The 22,276-nt window shown below is 42.1% G+C and overlaps 1 protein-coding gene across 1 annotated transcript in view; it reads left to right on the plus strand.

The window, feature by feature from the left end:
• Positions 1-2,647: 2,647 nt before the first annotated feature.
• Positions 2,648-22,276, plus strand: part of DNAH17 (dynein axonemal heavy chain 17) — a 111,352-nt gene continuing 91,723 nt past the window's right edge. Inside the window, exons 1-16 of the mRNA XM_063121486.1 lie at positions 2,648-2,992; positions 4,118-4,311; positions 5,288-5,480; positions 5,574-5,673; positions 6,246-6,331; positions 7,466-7,591; positions 9,278-9,433; positions 10,270-10,356; positions 11,589-11,756; positions 11,987-12,103; positions 14,258-14,526; positions 14,683-14,878; positions 16,651-16,797; positions 17,922-18,030; positions 20,127-20,230; positions 21,049-21,189. Of these exons, the coding sequence (XP_062977556.1) occupies positions 2,648-2,992; positions 4,118-4,311; positions 5,288-5,480; positions 5,574-5,673; positions 6,246-6,331; positions 7,466-7,591; positions 9,278-9,433; positions 10,270-10,356; positions 11,589-11,756; positions 11,987-12,103; positions 14,258-14,526; positions 14,683-14,878; positions 16,651-16,797; positions 17,922-18,030; positions 20,127-20,230; positions 21,049-21,189 (2,538 nt within the window). The remainder of the gene's footprint in view (positions 2,993-4,117; positions 4,312-5,287; positions 5,481-5,573; positions 5,674-6,245; positions 6,332-7,465; positions 7,592-9,277; positions 9,434-10,269; positions 10,357-11,588; positions 11,757-11,986; positions 12,104-14,257; positions 14,527-14,682; positions 14,879-16,650; positions 16,798-17,921; positions 18,031-20,126; positions 20,231-21,048; positions 21,190-22,276) is intronic.

Consider the following 22,276-nt stretch of genomic DNA (forward strand, 5'->3'; position numbering starts at 1 on the left):
ACAGTTGTCACAAGAACCTTGTCGGAGACAGTGTTCCCTGGCAGTTGAGTGGCTTTCAGCTGGATGTTTCCAAACCTGTCACTGACACTGTGGTCAAAGGAAGAGGTTGTGGTATCCTTAAAGGTGTTTGCCCTAAGGTATGAAGCAACCCTTGTGAGTATTCTTATTAACCTAAAGTGATAAGCTACCAAACTATGGCACTGGACATTGTACACCACTTATCCCTATTAGGTGACAACTACAGGTGACAAAGGTGACACATCTCTTGATAGCCATTACTCTAATCAAAACTGTCTCCCCAGGTTGCTTTTTTTCTCCTTATGGGGGCAAAATACTGGGTCCACTCACTTTGTATCCTGTGGGGAGAAAAATACTTGGGGGGGGCAGATGATTTTGCTCAGGAAAATGGCCTATGGAAAGGAGTTAAGTATCCACTTTTCCACAGCTAAATTTAAAGTGAGTGGGAAAATGCTGGGAATCAATGTGTCTCTTATTTCACATTAAGGCAGGATCTACACACTACTAATTTAAAATGGTTTATAATGGCCCATGACATGCTCCATATACAGTTTTCAAACCGTTATCAAAGTGTTATATCCTGTTTGGTGTAGCTCTGGCCCTTTCATTATCCCTCCCAAGAGGAAATGAGTCAATGGAGGAAACATTAAGGAATAATGTACTATGTATAGGCAAAGATTCTGTTAAGAAGGCTATAACAAGGGAATTAATAGGGGCAGAAAAAGAATGAAGCATAAGTAGAAAACATCTGTGGAACAGAATAGGAGTGAATAGGTAGTATTGGAGTAACAGCTGTCTAATAGGAAAGCCATTTGACTAAGCCCTTGGATGGGTGGCATGGTACAAAGGGTGTAGCTACACCAAAGGTTTCCCAAGCTCTAAAGCAGAGATACAAGAAATGATGGTTAAAAAAAACAAAAGCCCAGGAAGGATTAGAATAGGCAAACTCAATGCAGCCATCCCTTCACCCCTGTCACTGAGAGGACACAGTTAGGTTCACAAGGTCAGATGTGTATCTGATCCTCTCAAAAGGTCCAGGTAGACATGTTCTAAGAGAGAATGCACTAAGGACACAATCCGATGCACGTTTAGACTGGGGTGGGTGGGAAGAGGGCTGGGCAATTAGGTGGTGGAGGTTGTAAATGTTTCTTTGATAAAAGGTTATGTTCCAATTCCTCTAAAAGAAACCGTTATAAGACGGTTGCTCAAGAAGCTTTCATTGGATCCCACCACTCCAGATAACTACCAGCAGCTGGCAGGGGGAGGGGGGAGGGGGGAGGGAGGGAGGGATGTTTTCAGGACTGCAGCACAGGAGGAAATCAATAAACCCCTCCTTCAGGCTGTAGAAGTGTGCCCACTGCTCCATCCTGGTCAAGGAGGCTCCACCGCTGATATTTATAGGTGTTTTTTTTTTAAAGATATACACAATGTTAAGCCACCTGTTTAACCAGGGTCATTTAGGAGGAAGACTTTAGCCCCCTCTGTGTAGCTAAAATATCTATGTATCATCAACATGCAATTTGTTTATTTATTTATTACATTTCTATACCACCCAATAGCCGAAGCTCTCTGGGCGGTTGACAACAATTAAAAGCACAGAATGTAGCACAAAATGCAATATAAAATTTAAAAGTTTAAAATTACAGTATATATTTTTTTAAACAAAACAAACACACACACAAAAACTTGCAGCAATGCAGAGAGATTTAAAATACAATAGCGGGGAGGGGGATGTAGGGGTGAGAGGAGTGTGGGACTCAGTGGAGGCTGGTGGCTTCAATTTTGGTGGAGCTGTGATTCCATTCTGGGTTTCAGTCAGAACCTGCCAGAACTCTAAAGAAGTTATCCAAGTGCTGAACCCGTTTTGAGGATTGGGTTCAACACCTTGGATTGCTCATTTAGAGTTCTGACTGGTTCTGACGTAACACCCAGAATCGAGCCACAGCCCCACTGAAATCAGAGCCACCTCCTAGGACTATGCCTACTGGTTTCACCCCTCCTAGCCTCCTCCACACATTGTTCCAAGTCTCTGTCCAAAGTCTACACTCATGAAAGGCCCTCTGTGTGTGAACAATACCCCCTGCGGGCTTGAAGGATGCAGATAACGGTACAGGACCTACATGACATGTACAACTCTATAGAGATTCAGCTCAACATATGGAGGCTGGGGGATAGAGCCAGCAAATGTGATCAAGCCTCCTGCCCGTCCTGTCAGCTGATTATACACAGATACATCAAATGCAAAGAGTTTTTATCTACCCCAAAAGTGGTGATGGTGGATGAGGGTTGTTTATCTAAAATTTTACTTTTACCCTACCCCATTCTGTTGCAAAATATTCCACAGTATAAGCATGTAATGTATGGGGAAAGAAGAAAATTCCGTATGTTTCCCAGACCAATTGGATTGATGATTCTGAAACATAGAATCATAGAATAGCAGAGTTGGAAGGGGCCTACAAGGCCATCGAGTCCAACCCCCTGCTCAATGCAGGAATCCACCCTAAAGCATCCCTGACAGATGGTTGATAAGAATGTTTTCTTCCCAAGGCAGGAAAAGATTAAAAAATACATTGAGAGAGAAGACTTTCCAGCTTGTTAGCTTCTCAGTTTTGTCTATTGAGGAATCAAGATGGCATCACTGAGTGACAAGCGACTGGACTTCATAGAGAATTACTGCACTCTCTATCTCCATGTTAAACCTGACAAATGGTCTAAGTTTGCAACCAGTGAGGATGTCCATGCCATGCTCAATGAGTTCTATGAGAAGCAAGACCTGACAGCACTGGTGATCACACTCAACCCCACTGGACAACTAGTCCCTTGCATTGGTTTCCCATCAACACTGAAGAATAAAGGCATTTATTTTGTGAAGAAGAAGCATGAAAACATTACCAAAGACAACTTCCGGGATGCGTTGCTTGTTGGAGATCTCAGCCCTTCCCCTGTAGAGCAGATGATGGCTGTTGTGGAAGAGGTGAGCTTCCAGTTTCTATTAGTGGTTCACTGTATGATACTTCCCTCTTCAGCAAACCTACAAAGACGTTGGGGTAAGAGAACTGGCTTGGCTTCATAGATACAAAGGAGAGGTGGCAGAGATTTCCAGTCCCTGTTTTGGTTCAAGCAGGACTCTCAATAATGTATGAAAGTGCAAGAGAAATCGCTGTAATATTTTGGGTGGATCCATGCTTTCCCAGTGCAGTACAAAATGAGTGTGGTGCACTGGCTACAGTGGTAGGTTCGGATGGGGGTGGGGAATCCAGGTTTTCAATCAGCAGGAGAGTGGAGCAGACATCACTGTTAACATCTCCCTTCCTGGGAAGACAGGGCCAAATATAAAGAGTTTTAAATCTCACCAGAGAAGATGATCTCCAGTCTTGCTCCACAGCAAGCGTATAATTCTCCTTGTAACTGCTCCAGCTGGACCCTTCACTGTTCTTTCTGTATGTTAGACAACATAGGCCTTATACCAGGTGAACGTGGGTCTTCCGAAAGGGGTACATTAAACCCCTTTTCCATAGCCTCTATAAAAAAAAAAAGCTTCAAACTTTGCAGGAGAATTGCTCCAGCCCCTTGATCATTTGTTGACCTTTTCAGCATCTTCTTCTACAATATCCATTTTGAGAGGTGGTGATGAGAACTGTGCACAGTATCCCAAGTGTGGTCACCCCCATAGATTTGTATATGCCATTATGATATTGGCAGTTTCCCCCCCAGACCCTTTTCCTCATCTCTTAGCATAGAATTTCCCTTTTCCACAGCTGTCACCTACTGGGCCAATGCTTCCACAGGACAAAGCCTAATTCTGCAATCCTTTCCTTGATTTAAGCCTACTGGGTAGAGCTGGAATCACAACTATGTTTGTGCACTGGTTGAGAACAATACATTAATTTAGTGGATTTATGGCCACATACTACTAATGTTGCGCTTTTGATGTGCAATGCTGACATAACAGTGGCATAGCAGAGTAGTGGGACCATAGAATAGGCCTGCCTGTAAAAGCATTCCAGCCACTGATGTTTCCTACCCTAATAAGGATACCATGATGTGTGATGATTACAACAAAGGTACTTCTTGTCAACAAAGTACTTCCTCCCTCTAGGTGGTCTACTCCTTATTCCTGAAGAGTGAAAACCTGGCTGGATGGCCTCGAGTGGTAGCTGAAGATGTTATACGGCAAGCCCACAGGCTAAAGAATGAGATGTTTGTGATGGGCGGAAAGATCAAAGGAAAAACACTGCTTCCTTTGCCAGAGAACATGGCTACCCTGGACTGTACAGCAGATGCGTTTGACACGTGGGTACCGTAAAATAATAATGTGTGCCAAAGTATGTACCTCTTCTCTTGTACATAGCACGGCAGTATATGCAGGACCCATTCATGTTCATTTATTCTTTTTAAAAAATCAGGTTACTCTCATTGTTGGATAGCAATTATTTAAAAGGTCCAGCCAATGCATGGGTGTATTTGGCATGCTTCCTTGTCACTCCCCGCAATATTCCATCCCTTATTCATTCCTCCCTTTTCATCCATCTCTTATCCATCAAACTGAACAATTCCAGATACTTCACCCTGCTTTGTTTGTGTGTGTCTGTGTTTATGTATGTATACATACACTTCAATAATTTTTGAATTTATTTATTTATTTATTACATTGTATTTATTTCATTTCTATACCGCCCAATAGCCGAAGCTCTCTGGGCGGTTCACAAAAATTGAAACCATGAAGAGCATAAAAACAACCAACAAATTTAAAACACACATACAAAATACAATATAAAAAGCACAACCAGAATAAAACCACACAGCAAAAATTAATATAGGTGAAAATATGAGATTAAAACAGCAAAGTTTAAATTTAAGTTAAATTAGGTGTTAAAATACTGAGAAAATAAAAAGGTCTTCAGCTGGCAACAGAAAGAAAACAATGTAGGTGCCAAGCAAACCTCTCTGGGGAGCTCGTTCCACAGCTGGGGTGCCACAGCAGAGAAAGCCCTCCTCCTAGTAGCCACCTGCCTCACTTCCTTCGGCAGGGGCTCACAGATTTACTCCAATCACAACATCAGCTTTCTACTTACACATTTCTTCACTATATCGCTGTGTACTGCAGGGAGGAAGAATGGGTCATATTTAAAGGGCTATGCTGAGATCGAAGAATCCTGGATTCCATTTTGGGATTTGCTACAAGTTCACATTATTATCCTTTTAGTTTCTGGATCTGATGTGAAAACTATCATGATTTCTACCATGTTGCCTTTTGTGGGATTTTCAGTTTGCCCAGAGCTGTGGACAGTACACTGTTACATTCCATCGAAACAATAATCATTGACTGGTCTCATCAGATCCGAGATATCCTGAGCAAAGACTCCGCGCAACCTCTCCTGGATGGTTTGAACCCATTACCCAGAACGGAATTTGATTTCTGGTATAGCAGGCGGCTCAACCTGCAGTGCATAAATGAGCAGGTAGGTAGAGGTTTATTTCTGATTCAGCTTTAAATCGTTATTTGGGAAGACCAAATGAAGATACGGTTGTGTGTGTGTATGTGTGTTTTCCAGCTGTATGCCCCACAAGTGAAAAAGATTGCTGATATTTTGGAGAGAGCAAAGAGCTGCTACTGGCCAGCACTGAAGAACGTTTTCAAGGATGTATCTGCAGGTATAGACACATTTCTTAAAATTACAAAATAATAATAATAATAATAATAATAATAATAATAATAATAATAATAATAATATTTCTTACCCGCCTCTCCATCTTGATCGAGGCGGGGAACAACAGTAAGTTTAAAATACATAAAATATTGATTAAAAACATAGTATACATTGTTAAAACTTCTTAAAAAACATACTAAAAACATACTAAAAACATGTTTAGGACTGAAGGACTGGATGAGCGGATCCAGCATCAACATTCTGCCAGGGGAAGGACACCACTTGCGGAACAGGACTTCCCCAACTTCTTGTATCCCCTGCAGCCCCCAGACGCCCCCCCCCTGCACCCTCCAAATATCCTCTGGAGAGTGGCCCTCTGGTGGAGATATGGAAGGTATGCAGGGGGAAGAGAGGATGTGGAGGCCCCATTCCATAAAGGGCTATCCTCCCACTGGTAGAGTGAAGGTCCTTGATCCAATCGAGGTCCTTTTGTGTCATGTTTACAAATGGCCCCCAACAATTATTCAATCAAGCCTCTCCTGATTTCATTTACCCTAGATCTTTCCTTTTATACAGGACTGAAAGAAGCCGATGATATCAACTTGTACTTGCAGCCACTAAAAGTTCTCTTGGAGGAAGTGGAACAAGCTGAATACCCCCAGGTAGACAAAAAAAAAAAAAAAAAAAAAAAAGGAGGGGAACTATGTTTGAGAGTTGGAATATACTGATACTTAGTCTGGAATAGACAGACGGATGCCTTACGGGCTGCATCTCTGTTAATTGTCCTCCTAAAACAGGGGTGGGCAACTTGTGGCCCTCCAGGAGGTGTTGCTGGGCTGCAATTCCTTTCGTTGGCTATGTTGGCCAGGGCTAATAGTAGTTCTAGTCCAATAACATCAGGCAGGTCACAAGTTGCTTGTTCCTGTCCTAAAGAGGGAGTTCCTGACCATTTCCCCCTCTATAATGTCACCAACGCTTGGCAGAGAGGTTGAACCATGTGTCTCTTGGGTGTATACTCTGGATCAAAATGCTCCGTGCTACTTTACTAAGGGCCAAACTATATATTGCATTAAGCAGGCAGTCTGAAATGTACTTATCGCTTCCTTTCCCCCCACCCCCCACCCCAGAATAAGCCACTATGCAGGACCACAGTCCTGATCAGGACTGTAGCACATGGAATAAAGTTTAACCCTTCCTTCCCCATGGCCTTCCCAACTCCACAGGCAGCAGAGGGAAATGACAATGAGAAGTCTGACACTCCCAGCCAAGCACTTCTTTGGTCCTACCTCAGCCTGAATTCTTTCTTTGGAAGCTAGGAAGTTCTGGGCACAGGGATGCATTTGGGCACATGCTGGATTTGAGATCATCTTTGCACCCCTACCTCACTGAGGTAGTAATCAGAAGGTTTGTTCTCTAGCCTGAGGAAATCATAATGCAATCCTATTTCTGTTTAGACAGGAAAAAGTCCTACAACTCCCATCGTACCCCAGTCAGTAGGAGTTTTTCTGCTGTTTTAAATGGGTATTGTCTGTTTTTATGGTTTTTACATTTTGTATATTGGTTTTTAATGGTCAATGTTTTAATCTTTGTAAACCACCCAGAGAGCTTCAGCTATGGGGCGGTATGTACATGTAATAAATAAATAAACATAAATAGGATTGCAGCCTTCAGCTGCAATGTGGGAAATGTGGGTAATTTATTTCCAAACTAATAAAGATGATCAGCATCTTGGTAAAAATACCCCATTACCTTAATCATGTGTGTTTTACTTTATTTACTTTTTTATGTCCACACAGCTCCCTCCATTCATCAACAGCGTCATGTACACCATATGCTTGATTTGGGCCAATTCTGAATATTACAACATTCCATCCCGGATCATTGTCATTCTGCAGGAGATCTGTAACCTCTTCATTGAGATGGTAGTATTTCATGAAAATAAATTCAAATAGGGAGATTTCTTTTTTTTCCCCTTTTATTTTTATTTTAGTGTTCATAGCCATGAAATATAGTTTCAGCAGTTGCTGGAAAGAGGAAAAGTAAGGATAGGTGAAAAGGGAAAATAAAAGAGTGCCTACTTCTGCATTGACAGTTTTGGCAGAGAACCCAGAGGCTGACAGGCATCCTATACAGTGTGGGAGGAGCATAGAAGTGATCTTCACCTCTGCTCTTCTCCCGCCCTGCACTTTTGCTAGATGGCATTTTTACCCATCCAGCTAGGGCTCTGCAGAGGGGAAGGGAAGGAAGCTTAGGAGGACTGAGGATAGTTCCCACAGAACAACCCCCTTCCTTTCTTCTCCAAGGTTCTCTCTGCACCAGTTGTGAGGGGAAATGGGAACAGGCAGGGAGTTCGGATTCTGGTGTCCGAAGTCTCCAACCTCAGATCCAGGAATCCTAACTGTCCTATGTCCCCATCCCAGGCATTGTCTAGGGCCCATAGGATTGCTCTCTAATTCACACTTCCCAAACCAATATGCAAAAGTGCTGGCATTCTTAATAATAACATACATTACCAGTGTAATGTAATAATAGTTATTACATTACACTGGTGTTCACACTTCAGATTTGGTGATCAGTTCTCTGATTAAAAAATGCACACAAAAATGCATATATTAGGGGGACGTGCACACACAAGTGTGTATATTTGTGAAAATAATGTTATAATGTGTTGCAAGGGGAAATTGCTTCCACAAATGCATATATTTGGCAATGTTGCAAACAAAAATGCATATATAAGGAGAAATGCACATGAAAATACATTAAAATGTTCACGTGGAGTTTTTTTTTTAAAAAAATGCAAAACTGATGCAGAAACAGGATGGAACAAATTTAAGATAACAAAAAAGCAAAATTGATAGAAATTGAAAATGACAGATTTGTCCATCCTTAAAGTATGTGGTGTGAAATCCAAAGTGTGATTCAATGTGCCCTGTGCATCATAGAATCATAGAATACTGTATTTCTTTGATTGTAAGATGCCATCGATTGTAAGACGCACACTAATTTCAGTACCACCAACAGAAAAAAAAAACCTAAGACACACCTGCGATTCTAAGACACACCCCATTTTTAGAGATGTTTATATGGGGAGAAAAGTGTGTCTTAGAATCGAATAAATAGGGTAATAGAGTTGGAAGGGGCCTATAAGGCCATCGAGTCAAACCCCCTGCTCAATGCAGGAATCCACCCTAAAGCATCCCTGACAGATGGTTGTCCAGCTGCCTCTTGAAGGCCTCTAGTGTGGGAGAGCCCACAACCTCCCTAGGTAACTGGTTCCATTCTCGTTCTGCTCTAACAGTCAGGAAGTTTTTCCTGATGTCCAGCTGAAATCTGGCTTCCTGTAACTTGAGCCCGTTATTCCGTGTCCTGCACTCTGGGATGATTGAGAAGAGACCCTGGCCCTCCTCTGTGTGACAACCTTTTAAGTATTTGAAGAGTACTATCATGTCTCTCCTCAATCTTCTCTTCTCCAGGCTAAACATGCCCAGTTCTTTCAGTCTCTCTTCATAGGACTTTGTTTCCAGACCCCTGATCATCCTCATTGCTCTCCTCTGAACACGCTCCAGCTTGTCTATACATTGTCTTTGATTGCATTCTTTTCTATTTAGACACGTAACTTTCTGAGTCCTGAGGAAGTGCTGAAAGGCTTACAAGGCGAAATTGAGGAAGTCCTGGGAGGGATCAAGCTGGGGATCTCCATGATAGAGAAACTCTACAAGACCTATGATGTTTGCTGCAAAGAAATGATGCCTACTTTTTTTAAGGTCTGTCACTGGTATCAGCAAACTCTGATGATTCTCAGAGCAAGTTCTATATGTTTCATTATCCAGCCACTAAATGGCACTGTGGTATAGCTGCTGTTATATTGTAATTTCCTCTTTACAAGAAGAAATTCAACATGTAGTATTTAAATATCACATTATCCCTAATCTTAAAAAACTGGGATAAAGGTCCGAGAGCATGGTAGACGCTCTGGAGGTTGACGATATCATATAAAAGACCCACAAACTTCCATGAGTAACCAATCTTGATTGCGGGATAAAAGCCTCATGTAGAAAAAGGCCTATGTCCAGTCCCATGATCTGGTACTAGTTTGCTTATCTTGATATAACAAGGGGCTATAGCTCACTTACATGAGTCTCTTCACCATAGTAAAAATATTCCTTATACTGAAGCCCCTATGGAATGTTGCTCTGCTTTATTCATACCGTGGAGGAGACTGGACCAAGTAGGAAGTCTGTTGTACTTCCTACACAGTCCAGAAGGTACAGCTATGCAGATCAGCATTATCTATTTCTATGGGAGCAAGGCACACCCAATTCCAAACCTGCCTAGCTCCAGTTTACAGGGTGCTGATGGAACTCATTGGAGGCCAGTTTTTGTTTTTGTTCTTGCCTCTCCCCCACCCCCGCAGGCTACAATTCTTTTAGGATATTTAGTAAAGTAACTTAACAATATTTGAACAATCCTGATTCACCAAAGAGAGTTGGAATTGTTTGTTGTTGCTCCTCTAAGTTTCTTAGAAGAAATTATTCACTTTAAGTCTGGCATTGCTTATACAGAACTGGCCACATTCAGCTATCTTCATTTTTGTTTGCAGGAAAAGGAACCACAGTACTGGGAGTTCCCTTCTACTCTTGTCTTTACTAGAATGAATTCCTTTTTTCACAGACTGAAGACAATAGAGGTGAGGATTAAATACGTCATGTAAAACATGAAACAGCCATAGCGATACTTGCCTTGACACTGAAGTATTGTAACACCCATCAAATACGAATCTTTACTAGTGGCATTGCAGATAAACAGCAATGATAACACCTGAAGTTATTATCATTATCCATTTTTTAACGTCTGGATATTTGGAAGTGTTGGGCTGGATGAGGAAAATGGGCTGGATGAGGAAAAACAAACTGAAGCTGAATCCAGACAAGACGGAGGTGCTTGCTGTCAAAGGTCATAACCTAGGTTTGGAGGTGTATTAACCAGTTCTGGATGGGGTTACACTCCCCCTGAAAGACTGCGTTCGCAGCTTGGGGGTGCTTCTGGATCCGTCGCTCCAAATGACAGCCCAGATAGATGTGACGGCCAGGAGGGCCTACTATCAGCTTCAGCTGATACGCCAGCTGCGCCCCTTCCTAGAGTTGGAAGACCTAAAGACGGTTGTGCATGCTCTGGTAACTTCAAGGCTCGACTTCTGCAATGCGCTCTACATAGGGCTACCTTTGTGCCTAGTCCGGAAACTTCAACTAGTTCAAAATATGGCAGCCAGGTTGGTCACTGGTACACCTAGGGGTGACCACATCACACCAGTCTTAAAATCCCTTCACTGGCTGCCAATTGGTTTCCGGGCGAAGTATAAAGTGTTGGTTATCACCTTTAAAGCCCTACATGGTTTGGGTCCAGGCTACCTGCGGGATCGCCTTCTCCCATACAATCCGCCCCGCACACTCAGGTCCTCTGGGAAGAATTTACTCCAGCCAACAAAAACCAGGCTGACAACTATTACCCAGAGGACCTTTTCTTCTGCCGCTCCCAGTTTGTGGAATGGCTTGCCAGGAGAGATTCGTCAACTTAACAGTCTTCCAGAATTTAAGAAAGCCATAAAGACTGATCTCTTCCAGCAGGCCTACCCAGTTGAATTTTAAGATGCCTTTTTAATGGTGTGCTGCTTTTAATGATGCACTGGTTTTAAACATTTGAATTGATCCAGAGGGAGAGGCTGGTAACAAATAAAATTATTATTATTATTATTATTATTATTATTATTATTATTATTATTAATCAAATTTTAGGAACAGTTGCGTCTTTAAGCCTCTTGTGAAGATGCCTTAATGTTGCTGTTGATCTGCTCTCTTTATGCTCCTTTCTTTGAACAAATGAAAACAGCTGTAACTGCTGTGTGCATGTTGTCTTTTTAAGGAACTGTACATGACTGCAATTGAGTTTCTTAAACTGGAGAAAATTGAGTTGGGAGGTGTGAGAGGCAATATCCTAGGGAGCCAGGTGGTTCAAATTTACGAGGAGGTCCTGGAACACATGAAGGTCTTTGCGGAATGCAAATATGATCCTTTGGATCCAGCAGATGAGGTTAGTCATTTCATGATGGAAAATGGATTCAAGTGCAGATTGCTAAATTGTTTGCTTAACTTGAGCCAAGAAATCCTGATCCGCACTAGTAGTCGCTATAGCCACAAATGTTTGCCCTTCTAGATAAACTGGCCTAGCTAATTCTTGGCCTGAGTGTGCCAATTTAATTAAGAAAAAAAAATCAACCTATGTAGTACATGGCTGATAATTGGTTCTGTTGTTGTTAAAAGCAATTTGATGAAGATTTTGCAGACTTCCAGATCAAAATTCAGGATTTGGATAGACGACTGGCCACCATTTTCTATCAAGGATTTGTTGACTGCTCGAGTTTCGAATCTGCTGTCAAGGTAATAATTCTTATGGAGTGCTTGCATGCTTCTTATCTAAAACTCAGATACGTTTAGCTGTGGTAGCCTATGTTCCAGCAAATATAGAAACCTTTTACCCTTAGCTAGCATGGAAGACCCATCTAACTCTACCCCCTTGCCAGGAAAAAAGTGTATTTTTCGTTTTCTGATCTGAGGCCAGTGAAGGGTAGCTTTGGCTTCTCATGCTCTGTCAGAGGCAAGTCTCTTGGTATAGCAACCAGGGAGATTGGATGGATTCTCATCTTCATCCAGTCTCCTCCTTGCTTCTGCCAGTGCCACATAAGAACTAGTGAGGCCATCAAATTTAATAATTAGTGAGCTGTTAGCCAAATCACGTCCGTTCGTAATGCTCACCTTTGTAGCGAGGCTGGATCAGTGTATTCTGAATTCATTGTTAGGTTCAGCATTAATTGTGAGCTTCAGAGCATGTGCAGTAAAGTAGAACACAGATCTCACCACCACCACCGAATGTTCAGTCGTCCTACCACCTAGACCCCTCAAAAAAACTTATTGGTTACAGCTGTAGTTCTGAGGAAGAAGAGTCTGTGAGTCAGTCCTCAGCCAAGCAATTGATCATTGTAAGTAAATATCACATGACATCATCATGCAGGCCGGCCCTGTGAAAACAACCAATGAGAAAGAGGCCACATAAAGTGGTGGCACATGAGAGTCGTGCTGCACTACATGATTCCAAATGACAGCTCCCAAGATAACTTTGATATTGTGCATGTGCAAAATCTCGTATGTAAGATCTAGAAGAAAAGGAGATCTCATCTAAGCTCATATGGATGAATTCATTACTTTCTGAGAAACTAACAAATTCACTCAGGCTAAATTCGCCCATCACTAATAAGAACATGGCTGCACAACATCTGGCGATGGGTCCATTTTAGCATGTTAGCATCAATGGCTGCCATGCCGGCAAGTACTGTAGGCTCTACTATTCCTGCTCTTCATGTTGGTTTGCATTTTAAAAAATATTTGAAGAAAAAGTTCAGGCTGTTGAACCTCAGAGTAAAAAGCAATTTACTCAGGAGGATATGAGTTTGCCTTGTCACTCTGATGCCAAATTTGAACAAATGATTACAAAACAAAACTTTAATCTGAGAAACTAATCAGGGAACATATTCCCAGCATCTGTCATCTAAAATTTCTAGTTTCAGAGAACAGAGAGAGAAGGCATTTAATATTCATTGACTTGACAAAGAAGCCTGGGATACTGCCAGATCAAACAGTCATTTCATTGAACAAAGCATCAGAGGATACCACAAATCTTATTAACAATCCAAATCAAACTCCCAGAGGCAAGAAGCTGGGAGCTGAAGTCCTACCACTTCCTGACAACCATAATCAGAATTTTAAAAGATTTACCAGAATTTAACACACATGCCTGGTGCTTATGTAAAACTGTTTTTCTGCCAGTGTGTTCCATTCCAGCTTATCAGTAAAATAAAATATCTAGTGATAGGTTGTTTTTCTACACGCTTAGAAGCCTCTCTGTACTGCACTGATCAGCTGCAGACATTTTGAAGGAGAACAACATAGATATAAAGAGAGATCATTTATTTGAGTCAAGCATTGCAGAGTGCCTGCCAGCCAAGCCCGTCTCCAGGATACTCCATTTCTTTCCCCCTCCTCAGTTTTCCAGCTGTCTTTTCCAACTGACCCTCAACATTCCATATCCACTAAAAATCCTCAGTCCTCATTGGGATGGGGGGGTGCTCTTTTACAAACTTTAGGGTTCCCTCAAGACATCCCTTTTCTTTCTAAGTGGCTCCATTTTGGCTCCAATCCTGTTATCATTCACCATTTGAGTTTGCTATTAGAGGGAGTGAGGTCATTTCTGTTTCATGGGCAGCCTGGCCATGCTGGTTGGGGGGTTGGTGCAAGTTATAATCCAACATATTTGGAGGACACCAGGTTGGGGCAGGTTGCAGTAGCTGATCAGAACCCTGAACAGGAGCACTCTTTAAGAAAGGAGGATACAGTGCAACAATTGTTGCAGTACTGCTTTCTTAGCATGATTCAGAGTGGTTTTCCAAATATGCCTTGGAACCTCAGGGACATCCACCATAGAAGGTATCAAGTTAAAAAAAAACACCACTTTTTATTGTTGCAATGTTTGTTCTCTAGCAAATCCATATGTTTGCATCGCTGTTGGAACGACCATTGATCAAGGCAGATGTTGCTCCCCACTACACAACGCTCTTGGATATGTTCAACGTCGAACTGGACAATGCCAAGATTTTGTATGATGCCCAAATATCTGCCACGAAAACAGGAAATGGTGTGCCTCCCATTAGCAAAAACATGCCACCTATTGCTGGGCAGCTGAAGTGGGCTTTGGAACTCCAAGAAAGATTACAGATCCCAAGGAAAGACTTGCATGCCATTGATCATCCGTAAGTAACCATCTGTACCTTGCATTGCAGAATATCCGGCCGCCAGTATTGTTTTCCCTGGAGTAATATCAAAGTCTTGTTAGCATTTTCCCCTCAATGTTGTTGATTTAATTCCACTCTTCCTCTGACACTGAAGCTTTTCTTTCCTCTTTGCAGTGTTATGGTCAGTTCTGAAGCTAAGCTGATATATGCAAAGTATGAGGAGATTATACGTCTGCTGAAAGGTTACCGTGAAAAAATTTATGAAGAATGGATTAACCGCGTTGATAGAGACTGTCAGTTCAACCTAGAGCAGCCACTGATCCAGAGAAATCCAGTGACGACGCTTATTAGTGTGAACTTCAACAAAGAGGTGTGTCAATAGCGTAATAGCCCGCTTGTATGTCATTTCAGTGTTCTGAACAGCTTGGCTATGCTGGATGGGGCATGATGGGAGTTGTAGAGACTACAGGTGTAGTCCATCACATATGGAGAACACCAGCTTGAGAAATGCTCCACTAGCAGATCAGAACAGGGAGAGATGTCACATTTGTAGCAAAAATATTATTATTCAAAAACCAGAAAAGGCAGTTTGGTGGGCATCTCTGTAAGCTCCTGAAATTGTAAGTAAAACGTGAGAAAGATGAAACCTTCTCCATCAAATCTTCAGTCACTCTCAACTTACGTTGATAAAAGAGATCACAGGTTTTAGAACACCACAAGACTGAACCAGATGTTACATTAGTCCCTCAATTAGCAATTGTGTGGATTCTTTTTAAAATAAAATAGCTGCAAGGAGCCTGGATCATAATGAGCTTTTCAACATAATGAGCTTTTCAACATTCCTTACTTGTGGCTGTTTATTTGTTCTTTAGATGATGTTGTGATCCTCCAGTTTCACTTCTGTTTTTTAAGAGTACTTTCCCAGATTCTTTTAGCTTGGGAAATGGGGTATTATTTCTGGATTTGAAAGAACTACTTATATATTTGTGCTATTCTGCTATAGCACAGCAGCACCTAGAGATAATGTAGTGGAAAAGCAGGAGGGAAAGAACTTTGTGTAGTGCTCAGATCTCTGTTCTGCCACAGAACTGAGAGCAATAAACAGCTTCATATAGAAAAACTCAACATGGGAGGAGAGGGGCTTTAACCCTTTCCCACCATATTCCATTTCCAGATTGCTGCCCCATAGTAGTTGTTTGCATCAGGAGATAAGCTTCCATCGGTGACAATGATAGCTTCCCTCTCAATGTAAATAGCAGCCACGGGGGACCCCAGTCTGGGTCTGGATGACAACAGGAGCAAAGAGATAAAAAGCTCTTCATTCCCACACACTGAGGTCATAATTTGGATCAGAGCCTCTTATTTACATCAATAAAAAGAGCAGGCATGAATCATGTCATGCCTATTTTGGCAGTTTCTCTGTGTGCACACTGGTACCAAAACTGTTTTAAACTATTGATCTATCAGTAAGAGCATGTCCTGGGGAAACATTTGATGAATTCTGCCCCACATTCCCAGTGCTGGGCTTTATAATAGAGAACTCAGAACCTCATAACGATGTTCTAACTCCCTTGCGATGTTCTGGTCATGTGTAAACATAAAGCTTGTCTTCTTGCAACTTTATTATAGGCCTCCACAGAAACTTTTCAGGGAAGGGGGACGGGGAGGTGGCACAACCGCACAGTAATGTTTGACTATAATTTGCGTGCATACTGCATGCTGCTGCAGTACACCTGTGCAGTTTTCTTGTATGCATGCTTTGGTGTTTAGAGTCACATTGACACTTAAAAGTGTACATAGAGTGACAGACAAAAACAAAAACAAAAATCTGTGAATTTGACAGCAGCAAAGCAGAAGAGTGTGGTATTCAAACTTCACACAAAAGGCATTGTGAACTTGAACAAAACTTTATTCATAGTGAGGGACTATTTTCTTTTAACCTAAGACCTAAGGGGACGGAGACCCAGATGCACAAACAGTTTATCAGTCTTAAGAATGCTATATTGGATATTTTCTGGCATCACTCCTGTTATAATCAACTTCACAGCCTCCATACTCACACCACACCACACCACAGCATTAATTCAATTCCTTTCAGTTTATGGGAGGGTGTTTCTTTCTCACTGCTCTACTATTGTCCAGCTTGTTGCTGTCCTCCGTGAAGTCAAGTACCTGAACTTTCAGCAGCAGAAAGAAATTCCAGACAGTGCCGGTGGCCTCTTCTCTCAGAATGAAACTTTCCGGAAGTTTGTGGACAACTTAGATCTCATAGTTGGATGGTACAACAAGGTATATGTCAGGAAATAAAGCGCAGTGACTTTTTAAATTATTATTTCTTATATTTATATACTGTCTTTCCTCCAAGGAGCTCAAGACAGAGTACGTGCTTCTCCCCACCGCCATTTTATTCTCACAACAGCCTTGTGAATTAGGTTAGACTAAGAGATAGGAACCAGCCCGAGGTCACCCAGTGAGCTTCATGATTGAATGGGTATTTGAACCCAGATCTCTTTACACCTATTCCTAGTCTTAATCCTCTACTACAATATGTAATTATGCTTGAGCATAATGTGAAATCAGTAGAAACATTCTACTAGATGAAAAGGAATAAGACAGGACAAGACTTTTGTAGAGATATACCATTTTCTCTATTTATATCACTATACCAGTATTTAAAATGCCTAAATCTGAGAATGGCAAGTGTCCTACTTTACAGAGGACAGTCCTCTATTTGAAGGCATAGAGGAAGGCAGAGCATCTGTCAGGTATGCTTTAGGGTGGATTCCTGCATTGAGCAGGGGGTTGGACTCGATGGCCTTGTAGGCCCCTTCCAACTCTGCTATTCTATGATTCTATGATTCTAAGGCATATTCTCTCTCTGAATCTTTGTCTGGTCAAAATCTGGTTTAAAGATAATGAACTATCAAGAGGGAGGGAGCGCAGGGGTCTTGAAGTTGCACATGGACACCCTATTGAGCTGCAAACACACAGATCACCTGATCATAGTCTTCCCATCACTACCTGGTGAGATGCATTGCATTACTATTTTAATTATTATAATTATTTCTAAAAGGACAATTATATACATAAATTAGCATATTTTCATGCAACCAGGTATACTCTTTTGTCCTTTTTCCTCTCAATGTGCAACTGACCACCATAAATGACCCACTTATGGCCCTTTTAAGTATCCATTGAATGTTAGAAGTTTAGAGCAGGATCTGATGAGTCCTCTGCCTAGTGTCATCCTAATGCACAGCCATTGAGCCCAGCAGAAGCCCCTTTGTAGGAGTGTCCAAGGGCACCCTCTAAGTGTCTAGGATGGGGTTGCCTTGAGCAACAGCTGAGAGCACCATCTCTCTCCAACTCCCCAAAACAAAGGATGCATCTTACCACAAAGTCCTTGTTTATAGATCAAGCGGACAATTTTGCCAGTAGAACTTCCACTGGTCCACCGAGAGCTGAAAGAAATTGATGTCGGCCTGCAGAAAGCTGAGACCAACCTGTTCTGGAGTAATGAAGGTACAAATGTGTGTCATGAGTTGTAGTCCCTTGTTTGCAGTGCAGTGGTCAAATGAAAAACAGCGCTCAGCACCAACATTTGCAAGCTTGAGCTCATCCACCTTGACACTGAATGGCCATCATAGGGATTGAGTATCAGAGGAGATGCTGGCCACATCCTTCCCTATTTATAGCCCCAAACATGTTCTGCCTTTGTTCTTGGCCTTTTTCCTGAGCAGGAGACAACGGAGAAGCTAAGCCACAGGATAGGGGACTGGTGAAGCCCCTGGGAGTTATGGTCTCAGTCCGCTATCAGGATAATTCAGGAACACGGGGTCTAGAGGAGTTGTTGAGGTCAAACATGGTGAGGCAGTCCAAAACTAGGCATGGTCTAACAGCAAGGACATGAGGTGGAGGTGAGATAAAACACATTAGAGCAGTTCAAGGTAGGGAGGTACGGATTTCATTAACTCCATTCCATCTGTGTTTCGCAAATTGTCAGGTATTTTTTTTAGTTCTGTCATGCACTCATTGAAGAAATCAGATATTACTTTAGGAATGTATGAGATTTTTGTTCCACTTGCACAAATGCACATTACCACAGGAACAAATTTCCACAAATCCCCCACAAAAGTAGAAAACTGCTCCGCACAACAGATGTAGCTGGTCTGCTGCAGAAACCTTGGGTTGGATCCGTAGAAATCTGAACTCATTTGTATCCATTGTGGAATCATCCCTAGTCTAATGGCAGGTGGGATTCCAGGAGCAAGATATTAGCTGGAGTCCAGGGTTCAGTAGCATAGTGGTCAGCCAGGATAGCAAGCAAGAGCAAGGAATTGTGTTGCACAGAGCTAAGGACCTGTGTTGTTCTAGCAACTAACAGGCCTCAGGTAGGAGTTTGCTTGGTCTCACAGTAAATGTAACAGTGGGGTCTGTGAGCACCACCAACTCATATCTCCCTGGTAATGTGTAGTGAAAAGAAAAGAAAGCTGTGACATCCTTGTGTTAGCCTTTCGCAGCTTCCTCCTCAGCTTCAGCAGCTGCTTCTTGCCAGGGGACAAAGTTCAACTTCCGCTACATGTAACCAAGGAAATGGTGGGGAGATGTGGCCTCAGCAGTGCCGACAAAGCTCATAATGTGGCATAGAGATGGCAGAATATGCGTATTTCAGCTAATTGAGGTTTTCTGAATTCCTCCTCAAAGCTCAGTTTGCACTCTGTGTGCATGCATGCATGTGTGTGTGTGTTTAAAGTGGGCACCCAAAATGTGCACTTTCCCCCATTCAGCAAAGTGTAAAAAGTTTTTTGTTTTTTTTAACAAGCTAACAAGTTCCGAAATGTGCAACCCCTTTCTCCCAAATGTGCGAGCGTTAGTGATAGCAAGCGGGGGGTGTTTGAGTGTTTTGCAAGTGGAAATTGAATTCTTGTATGTCCCTAGCGTTTGGGCTTCTTAGTCTGAACAGATGCATGTTACTCACTTAGGGGACTTCCAGACAGGCACCCAGCTCTTATCAATCAGAATGTATTGTGGGGCTGTTCCATTTTTCCTTCTTTAATGGATTTTCTGTTTTAAGGGAAGGGGCAGAAAAAGCCATGGGCAAATGCAGGAGGGTTATAAATGGAAGAAAGTGATTTCAAGACCATTTGGGGTATAGGGTTCAGCACTTTGGATAGTTCCTTGAGAGTTCCATCTGAAACCCAGACCAATTTACTGTTCCACTGAAATAAGAGCCCAACCTCCACGGATCTAGACACCCACACCCCTTAAAATTTCTTGAATGAGGCAGGGCTATTACACAATGAAAGCTTTGACTGAAAGTACCCTGAGGCCAGTTCTACACCAAGCAGGATATGATGCTTTGAAAACTGTTTGAAAACTTTATATGTGTTCTGGGGCCCAATAGTTGTCACTACTGTTATAAACCGATTTAAAGCAGTAGTGTAGATCCTGCCTAAGTCTGTCACATCAGAACCTTGGAGCAGAATCTTGATGCCAACTACTATTTGGAGAACCTTAAAGGTAACAATAAGCAGGCAGGATGCTAAAGGGGAGGGAAAGGGAAGCCCATGGAGTCTGCAGCTACTTAGTCTGTGTTTCTGCGCCACCACCCCTGGCAGGTGTTATGGACTATATTCAAGAGATGAGAAACGTCTTATATGATTTGGAGACTAGAATTCAGAAAACAAAATTGAACGTGGAGAATATCGACCAGCTAATGCAGGTTAGTAACACATAATAATAATAATAATAATAATAATAATAATAATAATAATAATAATAATAATAATAATATATTTCTTACCCATCTCTCCAATTAGATCGAGCCGGGTAACAACAGCAAGCGTAAAATAATGAAATACTGATTTAAAACATATTTACTGTGTAATCTGTACAGCACCATGTACATTGATGGTGCTATATAAATAAATTAATAATAATAATAATAATAATAATAATAATAATAATAATAATAGTTAAAAACATCCTAAAAGCATACTAAAAGTATCCTAAAATTCTACTGGATAGGCCTGCCGGAAGAGATCAGTCTTGATAGCTTTCTTGAATGCTAAAAGAATGTCAAACTGATGAGTCTCCTCCAGCCGGCTTTTCCACAGTCTGGGGGCAGCAGAAGAGAAGGTCCTCTGGGTAATGGCTGTCAGCCTAGTCTTTGCTGACTAAAGTAAATTCTTCCCAGAGGACCTGAATGTGCGGGGCGGATTGTATGGGAGAAGGCGATCTTGCAGGTAGCCTGGACCCAAACCATGGAGGGCTTTAAAGGTGATAACCAACACTTCATACTTTGCCCAGAAACTAATTGGCAGCCAGTGAAGAGATTTTAAAACTGGTGTAATGTGGTCACCCTTAGATGTACCAGTGACCAGCCTGGCTGCCATGTAAGAGCTGGTTTCTACCAGGCACTTAAAAAGAGAAAAATATGGTCATAAAAGTGTATCGGATATGCTTTGATATGTGCAGGTGAGGGGTTTTTTCCAACCTGCAGTAAAAGGATATCTTCTATATTTCTGGTTTTTCTTCTAGGAATGGTCAGCGAGTCCTTTGTTTGAAAGGAAGGACAATAAGGAGACAGCGCTCCTTGATTTGGATGGGAAACAAACAAATATAAACAAACGCTATGCAGCAATCAAAGATGCTGGGCTGAAGATTCAGGCTATGGTTGAGGTGAGAGAGAGAAATCAGCCATAATTATTTGAACAACTGGCAGTTCTATGTTATATTTATGAATACCAACAGTTTTTTTTTACATGTCAGGAACATAGGAAACTGCTTCACCCTCGGTCAGATCATAGCTCTGAATTGATTCAGCATATTTAAATTGGGATTCGTCTGAATAAAAAGGAAGCTGCTATGCTTGTCTAGGATAGAATGATGACAGCTGAGATTGCTGACATTCCAGTTTGCCTGCAGTCCACAGATAACTAAACTTCAGAGGCAGCTTCTTCCAGCCCGGAGGGGAGAAAATTAACAAATCCATGCAACCATGCAGGTTGTGCTGCCACATGTGGGCCATTTTGCACAATTGCAACAGGGGAAATAAGCCGCTGTGCAGGTGTCTATATGATGCTGCCTTGGAAGGGCATCCGATCAAAAGCTCTCAGCCTTGCTGCTACAAGACTAAACCGATAAAGCTAGAAAGGGGCGGGAGGGAGTGCAGGCTACCCAGCCAGCAAAGCCTGCCCCTGCCCTGTGTTCCCATGCTTTTCCATCCCAAGAAAAGACAGCCTCTCTCTCCACATTGGAGCTTTTTTGCAATGCCCATGGATAACCCAGAATAAATGAAAAGGTTGTTGTAAGTGACTTTTTAAGTTTGTAGTTTTGGGGGTAAAGCCTGTGGTGGGTGCGAGTTGGTGACTGTTTGCCAGATTTCCCTAATTACCCTTGCTAGCACAGCTTACTATGCCGTCCTAACCTGGATGGCATGAATGGCTTTATGGGGCAGTGGGGGAAGCAACCTTCAAATAACACGACATCAGCTCATGGGTTATGTTAACCACAACACAGTGGTGTGAACCAGATCAGTATTGAATAGAATTGATCTTTTCTCTCATTTATTCTGCTCCGTCATCTGTTCAGATGTACAATGGCCCACATGTGTGCTAAGGCCTGCCAGACCTGATCACACTTTTGACTTCTTGACTACCTTCACAATAGTTCTTCACCCCAGAATTCCTGCCAGCAATTCCATCTGTTTTGACGTCAGTGGTGGAGTTGCCCAAATATTTTCTGAGTTGCTGTTCTGATTTTATCT

The sequence above is a fragment of the Elgaria multicarinata genome, chromosome 3, assembly GCF_023053635.1.
Source record: "Elgaria multicarinata webbii isolate HBS135686 ecotype San Diego chromosome 3, rElgMul1.1.pri, whole genome shotgun sequence".
NCBI lineage: Eukaryota > Metazoa > Chordata > Lepidosauria > Squamata > Anguidae > Elgaria > Elgaria multicarinata.